The 13023-nt window shown below is 57.3% G+C and overlaps 1 protein-coding gene across 1 annotated transcript in view; it reads right to left on the bottom strand.

Moving 5' to 3' along the window:
* Positions 1-13023, bottom strand: part of LOC148775254 (maestro heat-like repeat family member 5) — a 58793-nt gene that overhangs the window by 21294 nt on the left and 24476 nt on the right. The window contains exons 13-19 of the mRNA XM_088844821.1: positions 12842-12977; positions 11192-11287; positions 9845-9949; positions 8204-8339; positions 7727-7899; positions 2494-2649; positions 1439-1593 (exon numbers count right to left, since the gene is read on the bottom strand). Of these exons, the coding sequence (XP_088700947.1) occupies positions 1439-1593; positions 2494-2649; positions 7727-7899; positions 8204-8339; positions 9845-9949; positions 11192-11287; positions 12842-12977 (957 nt within the window). The remainder of the gene's footprint in view (positions 1-1438; positions 1594-2493; positions 2650-7726; positions 7900-8203; positions 8340-9844; positions 9950-11191; positions 11288-12841; positions 12978-13023) is intronic.

Raw genomic sequence — 13023 nt, 5'->3', positions numbered from 1 at the left:
TCAAATAGACACAAGTTAAGTAAGGAGGTAGAAGATCTAAACAACAGAATCGATAAAGTAAATCTTCATAGCAAATCCTAGACCTGATAATAGAAAAGAAAAAAAAAAAACCCTTTCAAGTGCCCATAGAATATTCACAAAAATTGTTTAAAAGATCAGTAAATTACATAAACCAGAAATATTTGGTGACACTCTCTGATCACAATGCAATAAAACTAGACATTGCTAATAAAACAAAAAGTCCCTTCCATATGAAAATTAGAAATCATCCTGGAAACAGGTCCTGGGCTCTGGGAGCTTGTGAGAGTTCTCTTCTGGTGGCTTCCAATTTTTCAGTGGTATGGAAGCAAGGTCGGCGGCCGAGTGTGAGGCGGGGGCGCGGGGGGGCAGAGGCGCTGGGGGCTGCGGAGAGGGGAGGGCTCCATGGAGACGTGCGGCTGGGAATTTAGGGGGTGGCGGCACGCTCTTTCCTGCACTTGGCTGCACAGGCGCAGGTGTGGAGTAGACGGAGCCAGGTGAGTTTTGCAAGCTGAGTGTGACGAAGGGGCCCAGGGGCTTGGGGACTGTTCAGGGGGTTACTTTGACACCGGGAGGCAGGTTCTATGCTGGCAAGTAGGGAGGTGAGGACAGGGCGGGGCCATGAGGAGGTGAGCAAGGCAGTGAACGTGAAGGTCCCGGAGGGCAGAGGCTCACTGGTCGGGGGTGGGGGGGGCGGGTACCAGACGGAGTGAGGCGGGAGAGGGGGTCAGGGTAGGGGACAGATGCTTAAAACTGAAGGTGACTGAGCCGAGGCTATGACTGTGGGAGGGGGAGGCTGAGGGGGACGGGAGAGGAGGTCCAGGTCTTGAGGCATCAGGGTGAGCGAAAGATGCTGGCACCCCCAAGATCAAGGCAGCAGGAGTGAGCGAGAGGGAGTCGGCAACCAGGAGGTACAACCTCAAGGTTCCAGGAGTGACCCAGGGCAGGTGCGTGGTGGCTGGGTAAGCAGGTGGTATAGACTGAAGACCTGGGGCTCAGAACTGGGATTTTAGAGATAAAGTACTGTTCTCCAGGCTCAGGGGCCTGGGGACTGTGGTGCCACTGGGGGGTGGGGCCAGGGTGAGGGTCCCTGGAGGAGCAGGAAGGATGGAGAGGGTTTGGTGTTGACAGGGGTCTTGCCGGGAGCACCCAGCATCCCAGGCCCCTCTCCGCCAGGTGATGGGTGGTGGTGGCTGGGCGGGGTGTGTTATGGGGTCACCGAGAGAAGGGACGGTGGTGGTGCCTCCCCAGGGCTGGCCCCAGGAGGGGCACAGTAAATGAACAGGTAAGTGCTCCCTTGGGGCCCCCAGCCCTGTTCATGGGCAAGCAGGAGGGCAGGCAGGGTGCAGAGGTCCTGCCCTCTGCCTGGGGGAGGAAGGGCGGTGGGCACTGGGGCGGGGAGGGAAGGAGGGCTGGGCACCTGTCCAGGGTAATGGAGAAGTCCAGGAAGGTGGCCACCAGCTCGGAGGTGTGGTTCCGGGCCAGCAGGGTGATGGCCTGCAGGGCATTTTCCTTGGCTTGGGGGATGCGGACGAAACAGAGCTGCAGGTGGATGGCACGGCCCAGGCTGGCAACCTGTGTGGGGAGGAAGACTACGGGGAGAGGGCTGGTCCGGGCAGGGGGCCAGGCCCCACCGGGGGAGCCTGAATGGGGAGGGAGGAGCTGCCCTGATGGGCATGGAGCCCCTTCAGGTAGAGTGCTCTCCTGAGGGGGACGCACAGCCCTGCCCTGGGGGCTCTAAGAGGGAGGTCTGACGGGGAAGGTGCTTCTCTGCCCTGGACACGAGTCAGAAGGGGACCCCCGGGCTGATAGGGGGACAAGCATCATCTGCACAGCATTTGGGGTCGTCCAAGTCTGTCTAAACATTGCCCAATCACTGAAGGTCAGACACACCCAGGGGCTAGAGCCTCTAGCCCCTGTCTTGGGGTTGCGGGGACAGGGTGTCTGCCCTATGTTCAGATGACATTGTGTCCTGGGCATCACTTTGGTACCTACTGCTCTGATGTCTGGCAGGCCCCTCCCCTTCCACTTTCGGGTCTCATTACTCATCCATTCATGCCTGGCTCCAAGAGCACCCCCCCCCGCCAAGGCATCAGTCATCCTCCATCTGGGAGTCCCCCCAGGGGCCCGCGCTGCCCCTCCTCATCAGTCTGGAGGCAGATCCAGAGCTCCTGGAGGGTCCGGGCTGGGCCTTCCTCCCCCCCACTCCCATCCTATCCCCACTCCATCAGCCCGTGTCTGCCCCAGACCCTGCAAACACCCCCCAGGGCCCCGGGACACCTGTGTGGGCCATTTCATCCTGCATTCACTCACTCACTGGGACCCATCAGAGGGTGGGGTCTGGGTCTCCCCCTCAGGCCCTAGCTTGGGGACTCCGCCTGGGACCCGCAGCTGTAGCCCCTGGGTGCCGATGCTGGGCCCGCCCCCCTGCCCCCTGCCCCATCCTGGCGGTCCCTCCGCGGGAGGCCCCACCACCCTCACAGTCTGCAGCTTGGCCTCGTGCTCCTGGATGACAGTGCGCAGCATGTCGGCGGCCGCCTGCACGCGGAAGGGGCTGGTGGAGCCCAGGCCATCAACGGCCGTCCAGATGAGGTCAGTCAGCTCTGCCCTCTTGAGATACTTCATGATCTCCTGTAGCGGTGGGAGGGAGGTGCCGTCACCGTGGTCCCCGGCGCTGGGCACCCGCCTGCTTGGCTGCACTCATACCCCGTCTCAATGCTCCAGGCTCCCCAAGTCTCTAAGCACTGCCAGACGCCTGAGCCCCACGCCTCTGGGGCCCCAACAAGGGCACCCATCTTGCGGTGTGCTCTCCTGCACGTGTCTCTGAGCCAGCCACAGCCCAGGGGCAGGAAGAGAGGGTGTGATGACCAGCAGAGGGGCAGGGACACGGCTCCTTCCTCACTCAGACCTCAGGGCTGTTCTGGGACACGCCTGCCCCGGCCAGCCTCATCCCTGCCCTTCCTCTGCCAGGTCCTCAGCTCATCTATTAGCCTCTGCCCAGGTGGCCACTCCCCACTCCCCTCCTTGCAGAGTTTTACCAAGAGCAACTCAACTTCAGATCTTTGAAGGATCTTCAGGGTCACCTTCACCAAGCCCCAGGCCTGGGAAGGCAGATGAGCTGCCCTCATTCACGGCGCCCGGGAGGGCTAGGCAGGGCCAGGCTGGGTCCAGAAGCCAGGGCTCCCATCCCCTAGCAGGGCTTGCCAGGGAGCCCGACTCTGCTTGCTGCCCACATTCTCCTGGGAGGGGGCGTCCAGGGAGGTGGGTCATCCCCCTAGTCCCTGAGCTGCTCTAGGGGGATGAGGGTACTCTCGGGGAATGAAAGGTCGAGGGGTGGGATCCCTGCTCCACAGCCTCAGACCATAGTCTCCAAGAGGGAGAATGCCCAGGTGGAACCTTCAGGAAAGACTTAGAGCAGTGCTGCTCCATATGGTAGCCACCAGCCATACCAAGCTGTTTAAATTTAATTACGAAAAATTCAGGGAATCCCTGGTGATCCAGTGGTTAGGACTCTGTACATTCACCGCCTAGGGTGTAGGATTGGGAACTAAGATCGTGCACGCTATGTGGTGAGCCCATAAAAGAAAATGAAGCAAAATTTAAAACTCAGTTCGTCAATTGCACCAGCTACATTTTTTTCTCTTTTTAATTTGGCTGCACTCGCTCGGCTCGAGGGGTCTTAGTTCCCTGTCCAGGGACTGAGCCGGGGCCCCAGCAGAGAAAGCGTTGAGCTCCAACCTCTGGACACCAGGGAAGTCCCTGCACTGCTGCATTTCAAGAGCTCAGTAGTCACAGAGGGACAGTGGCCACCTATGTGGTGCAGATACAGACACTTCATCCCTCCAGAAAGTTCTGTGGGAAAGCTCTGACTCTGAGCAACTGGTAACCAAAGGAAGACAGAACGCTGGTGGTGGAGTCATGCTTGGGAAGGCTAACTGAACACTAATGCTTGAGAAGATGGTCGGATGGTAAAATGTTCCTGGGCACTTCAGGGCATTTGTTGAGATGTCTGAAAGTCTGTTAGGATGTTTGCATGTACAATAGATATAAAAATACATGAATGTTAGAATAGTCATTATTAACAGAATCTTATTGTTCTAAAATTTTGGTAAACTGTGAGAATGTCAGTTTACCAGTTATCGATTAGGAGGTGAGGATAATTTTAATGGCATATTTGTTCAGTTCAGTTCAGTCCCTCAGTCATGTCTGACTCTTTGCAACCCCATGAACCGGGGCAAGCCAGGCTTCCCTGTCCATCACCAACTCCCAGAGCTTGCTCAAATTCATGTCCATTGAGTCGGTGATGCCATCCAAACATCTTATCCTCTGTCGTCCCCTTCTCCTCCTGCCCTCAATCTTTCCCAGCATCAGGGTCTTTTCTAGTGAGTCAGTTCTTTGCATCACGTGGCCAGAGTCTTGGAGCTTCAACATCAGTCCTTCCAATGAATATTCAGGATTGATTTCCTTTAGGATTGACTGGTTTGATCTCCTTGCTGTTCAAAGGACTCTCAAAGTCTTCTCCAACACCACAGTTCAAAAGCATTAACTGTTCAGCCCTCAGCTTTATTTATGGTCCAACTCTCACATGCATACACGACTACTGGAAAAACCACAGCTTTGACTATATGGACCTTTGTCGGTAATGTCTCTGTTTTTTAATATGCTGTCTAGGTTGGTCAGAGCTTTTCTTCCAAGGAGCAAGCATCTCTTAATTTCATGGTTGCAATCACCATCTGCAGTGATTTTGGAGCCCAAGAAAATAAAGTCTGTCACTATTTCCATTGTATCCTCATCTATTTGCCATGAAGCGATGGGACTGGATGCCATGATCTTTGTTTCCTGAATGTTGAGTTTCAAGCCAGCTTTTTCACTCTCCTCTTTCACTTTGATCAAAAGGCTCTTTAGTTCCTCTTCACATTCTGCCATAAGGGTGGTGTCATCTGCATATCTGTGGTTATTGATATTTCTCCCGGCAATCTTGATTCCAGCTTATGCTTCATCCAGTCCAGCATTTCACATGATATACTCTGCATATAAGTTAGATAAGAAAGGTGACAATATACAGCTTTGACGTACTCATTTTCCCAATTTGGAACCAGTCTGTTGTTCCATGTCCGGTTCTAACTGCTGCTTCTTGACCTGCATATGGGCATATTTGTAGCTAAAAGTAACTTTTAGTGTTAGAATATTAGACTACTACGTAAATCTGGTTGATCATTTGTTTTACGATTGTATTTAAAGTTGTTTGCTAAAATGGTAAATTTTGGTTAAAGTTCTAGTATTAGAATGTTTTTGAGGAAATTCAATCTGGAATGATGGTTAAACTCTCAGAATCCCAGAATACTACAATCTCAGTTTTGCTAAGTACTTGTGAATATCTTCTTTTAGCCCAAGGAATGAAAAAATGTGAGCTGGAGGTGGCAGTGATGGTGGTTCTGTGGTGATGGTGTCGGTGGTGGTGGTGGTGGTGGTGGTGGTGTCGGTGGTGGTGGTGGTGGTGGTGGTGATGGTGGTGATGGTAGTGATGGTGGTGGTGATGGTGGTGGTGATGGTGGTGGTGGTGGTGATGGTGGTGGTGATGGTGGTGGTGGTGGTGATGGTGGTGGTGGTGGTGGTGGTGATGATGGTGGTGGTGATGGTGATGGTGATGGTGGTGGTGGTGGTGATGGTTGTGTTGATGGTGGTGGTGGTGGTGATGATGGTGGTGGTGGTGGTGATGGTGGTGGTGGTGGTGGTGATGGTGATGGTGGTGATGGTAGTGATGGTGGTGGTGATGGTGGTGGTGGTGGTGATGGTGGTGGTGGTGGTGGTGGTGATGGTGGTGGTGGTGGTGATGGTGATGATGGTGGTGGTGGTAGTGATGGTGGTAGTGATGGTGGTGGTGATGGTGGTGATGGTGGTGATGGTGGTGGTGGTGGTGATGGTGGTGGTGGTGGTGGTGGTGATGGTGGTGATGGTGGTGGTGATGGTGGTGGTGGTGATGATGGTGGTGATGGTGGTGGTGATGGTTGTGTTGATGGTGGTGATTGTGGTGATGGTGGTGGTGATGGTGGTGGTGATGGTAGGATTGTTGGTGGTGGTAGTGACAGTGGTGGTTGAGGTGGTGGTGAAGGTGGTGATGGCTCATGGTAGCGATGAAGTTATAGTGTTTACAAGACCACGTGGGGAATGCAGGGTAGACTTGGGACAAGAACCCAGGTCTGTTCTCCACCCCAAACCTTCTCAGAACCGTCATCCCTTGATCAGCAGACCCTCCCATCCACTCCCCTTTCTGTGCTCTCTCTGTCACTGCTTCCTGTTCAAGGAGAAGCCGAGCTGAGTGCCCCGTCCCTGTGCACTGGGGACCATGCAGGGTGGGGCAGACTGCTCTTCCCAGGTCCTGGACCCTATGTTCCTAGTCACTCCATCCACCTGAGAGCCCCAGTGCTCCAGGACCCCTTAACCCCTGGGCGCCTCTGAGCTGGCCCCAGGGAACCCTCCCTCCAGCCCTGTCTCTTCCCCTAGTCCAGGTCCTCAGGTGTAAACAGAAGCCCTGCCTGGTTTCCCCATCCTGGCCCTGGACAACTGATGTACTGGCTCCAGGGCTTTAGGTTTTTCCCTATTAACCTTTTCCGGATTGGCCTCAGTGGGCTGACAGTCACTGCAGCTGCAGAGAGCACAGTTCTGGAGTCAGACAGGGCTGGATTCAAAACCCACTGGGCACCTACTAGCCAGGTACTCCCTCTTCATCATTTGGTTCAAGCTGACTCCACTGAACGGGTGTTTACTGAAGCCTGATTCTACCACCAGAGCCTGTGTTGGGCCCAGGTGGGACTCGACTTCTGGCCCGGAGGTCTACTGGGCAGACTGACAGACACACTCCACACAGGGGTCGTCATTAGTCATGGGTTCAACAGCAAGAGGGGCCACCATAGCGGAGACATCATGAACTGACCACTCCAAACATGAGGCTCTAGGAAACTCGGCCAGTCCAGCCAACGCCAGCATCCAGCCCACATCCGGGGTCCCAGCCTCGCTCATCTTCAGAAAAGGCACAGTTCACACAGATATGGACGGTCCCAGAGACTCGGGATCTCACTGAGATGACAAAAGGGAGCCGGGGAGATGCTGGACACCCCAAGCCACTGACTAAGGAGGGCCTGGCTGCGGGAGGTCAGATGACAGCGGAAGAGGGGAGACATGGTATGCCTTCAAAGGAGGAGGGTTTGGCTCTCAGAGGATGGGGAGAAACCCCGGGAAAGTGAGGAAGTCGAGGCTGTATCTGCAGAGGGTCACCGAGAAGGACACCGTTTGGTGCCTCAGAGGATGCCCACCTTGGGAGCTAGCCAGCCAGCACCATCTATTAGGAATTCCTGCTGGCTGGAATTTTGTTGGCATCACTGCCCATTTCACGAGGAAGACTGAGGCGCAGACGGAAGGAGCTTGCTCAAGAGTGCACAGCCGCGAGAGACAGAGCTGGACTCAAGCCTGCGCTGCTGACCCCAGTGTCTATCTCCAGCCCCTGCTCCCCCAGCTCCTCCTTCCCAGGAGACATGGTCCTCCAAACCTCTAGTTAATTACCAGAGATACAGGTGAGATCCTGGCCTCGGTTTTAAACTCACACCCTGGCCTCAGGGGGAACCGCGGCAGAGGGGTAGTGGTAGGGGTCCGAGCAGAGCATGGCCACATCCCCCCACCCAGATCTGCCCAGGATTCTAAAGGCTTTGACCTTGATGACTTGGGAGCCGCCGGACTGTAAGAGATGGTCCTTCAAGGGTGCCACTTTGTAGCGGCTTGGGGGAGCAGCCTTCTGGTCCCTGCTGCTCCAGAGCAGGGGTCCTTCTTTGCTGGCCTGGGGATGGTTCTGGGGGCCCGGTGCTTGCTCCTGCGAAGCTTTTCCTCCTGGTCAGGGGTGGGATGGGGCAGGGGTGAGGGTGGGCAAAGGTGCCTTGGGGTCTAGGGCGGGACCTGCAGTGGGTGGGGTGGGGTCATCTCAAGTCAGGGTCACGCCTCGGTCCAAGTTTAGGGTGGGGAGTCAGTGGGTCTGCAGGTCGTGACAAAGCCATGACTGTGCTGCTGGCTGAGGTCAGAGGCTGGGTCTGGGGGAGGTCTGGGGGGAGCTGGGTTCAGGAGTGCTGGCGTGGGTTGGGCTGAGGCTGTGGCCGTGGTGGGAGCGGGTTCTCCGTGGGGACCCTCAGAGGCTCACCTCTCTGGTGCATGAGGAGCTTGTAGAGAAGGTCCACTCCTTCCAGGCTGAAGCGCCGGGTAGTCTTGTCCGGGTCCTGGCACAGAATCCCCAGCATGCCCACCAGCTGCCCAATTTGTTTCAAGTCCTCTCCGAGCTGTAGCGAGAGTGCAGAGAACCACTTACACAGATCCTAGCAGCCACGCACTCACCCCAGCATGGCTGGCGTCAGAAAGGATCCCTTCAAACTCTATGCAGGGCCGGGATTCAGGTCTGGACAAAACGTTTCTGTTTAGTTGCTCAGTTGTGTCCGACTCTTTTGCGACCCCATGGACTGGAGCCCGCCAGGCTCTTCTGTCCCTGGGATTTCCCAGGCAAGAATACTGAAGTGAGTTGCCATTTCCTTCTCCAGGGAGTTTTCCTGACCCAGGGATCGAACCTGTGTCTCCTGCATTGGCAGGCGGATTCTTTACCACTGAGCCACCGGGGAAGCTCCCCAGACAAAATGTTAGGGGTTGCCAAAAAAGCTCAGGACACAAGAGAAAACTATCTTAATGTAATATTTATCGAAACCAAAATGGATGCTAAAAAACCCGTCTGAAAAAGTTTCCAAGTTTTCAATAAAGACAGGATCTGAGCCTGCACGTCCATGACCTTGCCTCACTCACCTCACCCTAATCCCAGCCCTGGTTCCAATAAAGCTTTATTTACAACAACAGGTGGCCAGCCCAAGGGCCACAGTTTGCTGATTTGATTGTTTAAAACATCCCATTAAAATATTTATCTTGCTTGCAGAGTGTTTTGGTGCCTCCACAAGTGTGCCCTAGGCAAGTGCCTGACTTGCCTCTCCCAGACCCAGTCTTATGTTGCAGAAGTTGATTTTGAGTAAGTGGAAGACACGTTGAACCCCTGCAGAGGGGTCCTCCTCACCAAAGGAATGCTGGAGGGGTCTGAACACTGAAAGCTTGCCTTTGGCAAAATGTGCCTGTTTCCCAGCCGCCCACCTGCCTTCATTAGAAAGGCACGCCCGCTGGGCACCAGGCCGAGGAAATAATTTCCTCATCTCCCTGTGAGTCTCCCTGAGGAATTGATGCTGATTTTGGCTGATAAATGCAGAACCACTCACTCCCTGAACGCGTGCTGATGCTCACTCAACCCAAGGGCGTTAGTGACAGATGGTGGTTAAGCTGTGATCCGTGAAACGACGGAGATTGTGATGGACGAGGGCAGAGGGACAGTGGCTGCTCCGCACAGAGCTGCCTGCCCTAGTCTGGGGCAGGGCGGCACTTTTAAAGTCTCCCATTGGACACCCGCTGTGTCTCTCCGAGGAGGACTCCTTTCCTCCCATTTCCCTGAGAGACAGGCTCAGGGTGGACAACCTGCCTGAGGCTTCAGTCTGCGTTGGCAAAAGCCCAGTGTCCTGGATCGGGCGTCAGGGAGCCTGGGTTCAGCCTTCATCTGGGAGGCCTTCAGCAGGGGCCCCCCGACTCCCAACCCTGGCTGCATCCTTGTGTGTGAGGAGGAGGAGTGCCTGGCCAGGTCACAGGGGACTCGGGGATCCTGCCTGTCCTGGGGGCAGGGACCCCATGCGCCTTGGCAGGCTCGGGCGGGGGAAGAGCGGCTTGGCGGGTGTGGGCCTGGGGCCGGAGAGACGATACTCACGTCCAGGTGGAGGTTGTGGCTCAGGAATTTGAGGAGGCCCAAGCAGCTGTGGACAGCCCGCTGCCGCTCGTGTGCCTTCTCCGACTGCAGCCAGACGTACAGGTGCTGCAGGTGGTGGGGGCAGGGAGGGGGGCGGCCGCCTGGGATCCCAGCTCCCGACAGGCCCCGCCCCCAGCCCAGACCACACCCTAAGCCACACCCACTCAAGGCCAAGCCACACCCTCGGCTCAGGCCCCTCCCAGTCCCAGCCCCGCGCTGTCCACCACTCGTCCTATCAAGCCTTCCTCCTCTCTTTTCACTGCCTCTGCTAATCCCTCTGCTCCAGGCCGGCGTTCCAAGAGGAGGTGTTAATTCTTTCTCTTGTAGCTGACACGCACCTCCTACTGAAAGTCTTTTGAGCCGCCAGGTTCTTAACCTGTTTCTCTGCAATGTATATCTTTCCAGAACAATGCTTTTCTGTGCACACCGTAAAGGCACAGACTTACAAAGAAATTCAAACACATACTGAGACAGGTTGAACACTTCTTAAGCCGCGTTTGAGCCTTTTTGTTACGGGGATGGACGATTCTGCCTCTGGGTGAGGATGAAGTGCTGGGAGATCCTGTGACTCGGTTGTGTCCTGTGACAACGTTTTCTCCTGGCCAGGCTCACACACCCGACCCCGACTTCCATCTGTGCTCCCCAGGTCGGCAGTCCCTGCCGCAGCGGCTCCCCCTCAGCTCCACTGGGCCCCGAGCCTGAGATGGCCTGGCCCCTGCTGACCTAACCTCACTCTGACCCACTGCCGCCAGCTCTGTGCCCACCCCAGGATCCAGCCATGCAGAACCTCCCTCCATTCTCGCCCAGTGTGCTCGCTGGGCTGCTCAGCTTTGCTCCTGTGTGCCCTCTGCCCTGGGGTCCTCTCTGCCCCTCCTCTGCAGAGGCCTGCTGGCCCTGACCTCCACCCTCCCAGCAGAGGCAGCCTCCCCTGTCTGGGCCTCCCCTGACTGTTGGCTTCTCTCCCTCCTATCAGGGAAGGACTCTGGAGGGCAGTGACAGAGTGGGAGTGGTAGGCTTGGGAGACGCCCTTGAAGCCGGGAACCTGCTGCAGGGGCTGTCCTCTCAGTGGGAAGGAGGGCAGGTCCCTCCGGGGCAGGGCCATGGCCTCTTTCCTCACCAACTCGCTTTGCTGTGGCCTTCATGGCACACTGGCCATCAGGCTGTGCTCACTGCACCTGCCCGCCCCATTTGTCCTAAACCACAGTGATCCCTAGAGATGGACAGCCCTTGTCTAGACCAGTCCCATGCCCGGCTCAGGCCCTGCGTCCTCTGCCCCCATCCCCTCCCCGCACTGCCCCGCACCCTCACCGACAGCAGGAAGTGCAGCTCCTTGGATGTGGGGTTCTGCATGATGAAGCTCTGCAGCATCTGCTCCAGGGCCTCTATGGTCTCCTTGTAGAGGGTCTGTGTGGGGCGTGGAGCAGGTCAGGGGGCAGCTGAGCCCCAGGGCCGGAGGGAAGGTTGAGGCCTCCTGGGGGGCCTATGTGCATCAGCCTCTCGCTGCCCGCTTCCTGCACGCTCCCCAGGATGGGCTGCACACCAGCGAGCTCACATCATGCCCAGGAAGGGCCCCCCCAGGACCCCCACTGGGCAGCCGTGGAGTATGGGTGGTCTGGGGCCTGCCCCAGGTCACAGGATTCTCAGTGGCGAGAAGATTTACGAGCATGTAACCCGCTCAAGACCTGGCCCGGAAGGCTCTCATGTCTACTTGAATGCTCTGCCATTGCCATCTTGAAATTCTCAAAAAGGTTTAAACAAAGGCCCCCGTTTTCATTTTGCACTGGTCCTGCAAACACAGGAGACCCTCAATCTTGGCCGCTTGGCAAGTCAGGCGTGCCCAGGGAGGGAAGGGCCACAGGGAGTATCCACTGGAGGAGAGCCTTGGGGCGCTGGCCGTCAGCTCCCTGGGGGCCACTTCAGCTCACTGAGCCTGCCTTTGTCACCTGAGAACTGGGCTGGAGCCAGGCCCCTGTCAGGGTGGACGTGGACACAGGGTGAGAGCAAACAGGAAGCCCCAGCCCAGCGCCTGGCTCCCGGCTGCACTCCCTGAGGGTCTGGCTGTGGGGTCATCACCTGGTAACCCGGGCACCTTGGACTCCCACAGGGTTGGATCTAGGCAGACGTCCTGCTTCTGGAGAGCCGCTGCAGTGGTGTCGCCCTGGGTCCAGGGGGCCCCTCACTCTCACCCACACCCAAGCTGCATGTCTGCCGGCTCCATCCTGGATTCAGCCTGGGGAAGTGGCCTAAAGAGCCCGGTCCAGAGGCAAAGGGAGGAGATCAGCCCCGCCTCTCCCTCCCGACACCTCCACTTCTCTGAGCTGGTTTCCTCGCTCTCTGGACGGGTTGCTGCTGGGAAGCTGAGCTAACGCAGTTGCTGGGTGGGCCTGGCGCCCGGTGAGTGTTCAGTTAGCACCGGTTGCCGGCCCTTTGCAGTGGGCGGGGCGCCTGGCGGCGGCGGCGCCGCGTGAGGCTGCACGCGCCCCCCGGTGGCGGCTGCCCGCAATGGCAGGCATCTCCCCGCAGTGCGGCTTGCTTGGACAGAGCTTGAGAGGGTGGGCGGCCGGCCAGGGGCGTGGAGCGCACATCCGAGCTCCTTCTTGCAGCCACTAGCGCGGGCAGGACCAGACCAGCTGCAGCGGCGGCGTGGGTGACACTCAGCTGCACGCTGTCAGTGCCGGCAAGAGGCAGGGAGGCCACCCATTCTACGTGCAGAGCGCTGCTTTGCCCACACGCGGGACACCCAGGGTTTCCTTTCAGCCTCAGTGCTAAGGACCATAGCTCTTGGATCATCACCCCCTTTTTACAGGTGGGCTCAGAACAGTTAAACACCCCCAGTCCTGGCCTACGGTGGGAGGTGGGTGCCTCAGTGGCCCCCTCCCAACCCAAGAGCAGTATGCAGGACTTGACATTCTTCCCCAGGGAGCCCCTCCGGAAGGGGTGCAGGTGCCAGGCTCGCACCTGTATGTTGGGCGGCTCCAGAAAGAGGCAGGTGTGCTCCTCCAGGGCCTCCAGCAGCGGCAGGGACATCACGCTGCGGAGGCTGACGGACAGAAGCCGAGATTTCGTCTTCAAGTCCAGCGGTGGCCTCAGCTTACTGTGGCGACAAGGTGGGGAGGGCGGGGGCCTCCGTCAGACGGCCA

Source organism: Moschus berezovskii, chromosome 16 (assembly GCF_049115385.1).
Source record: "Moschus berezovskii isolate FMDL1 chromosome 16, NW_MosBer_1.0, whole genome shotgun sequence".
NCBI classification, from domain to species: Eukaryota; Metazoa; Chordata; class Mammalia; order Artiodactyla; family Moschidae; genus Moschus; species Moschus berezovskii.
The sequence above is the reverse complement of the archived record's forward strand: the minus strand, read 5'-3'. Positions and strand labels throughout refer to the sequence as shown.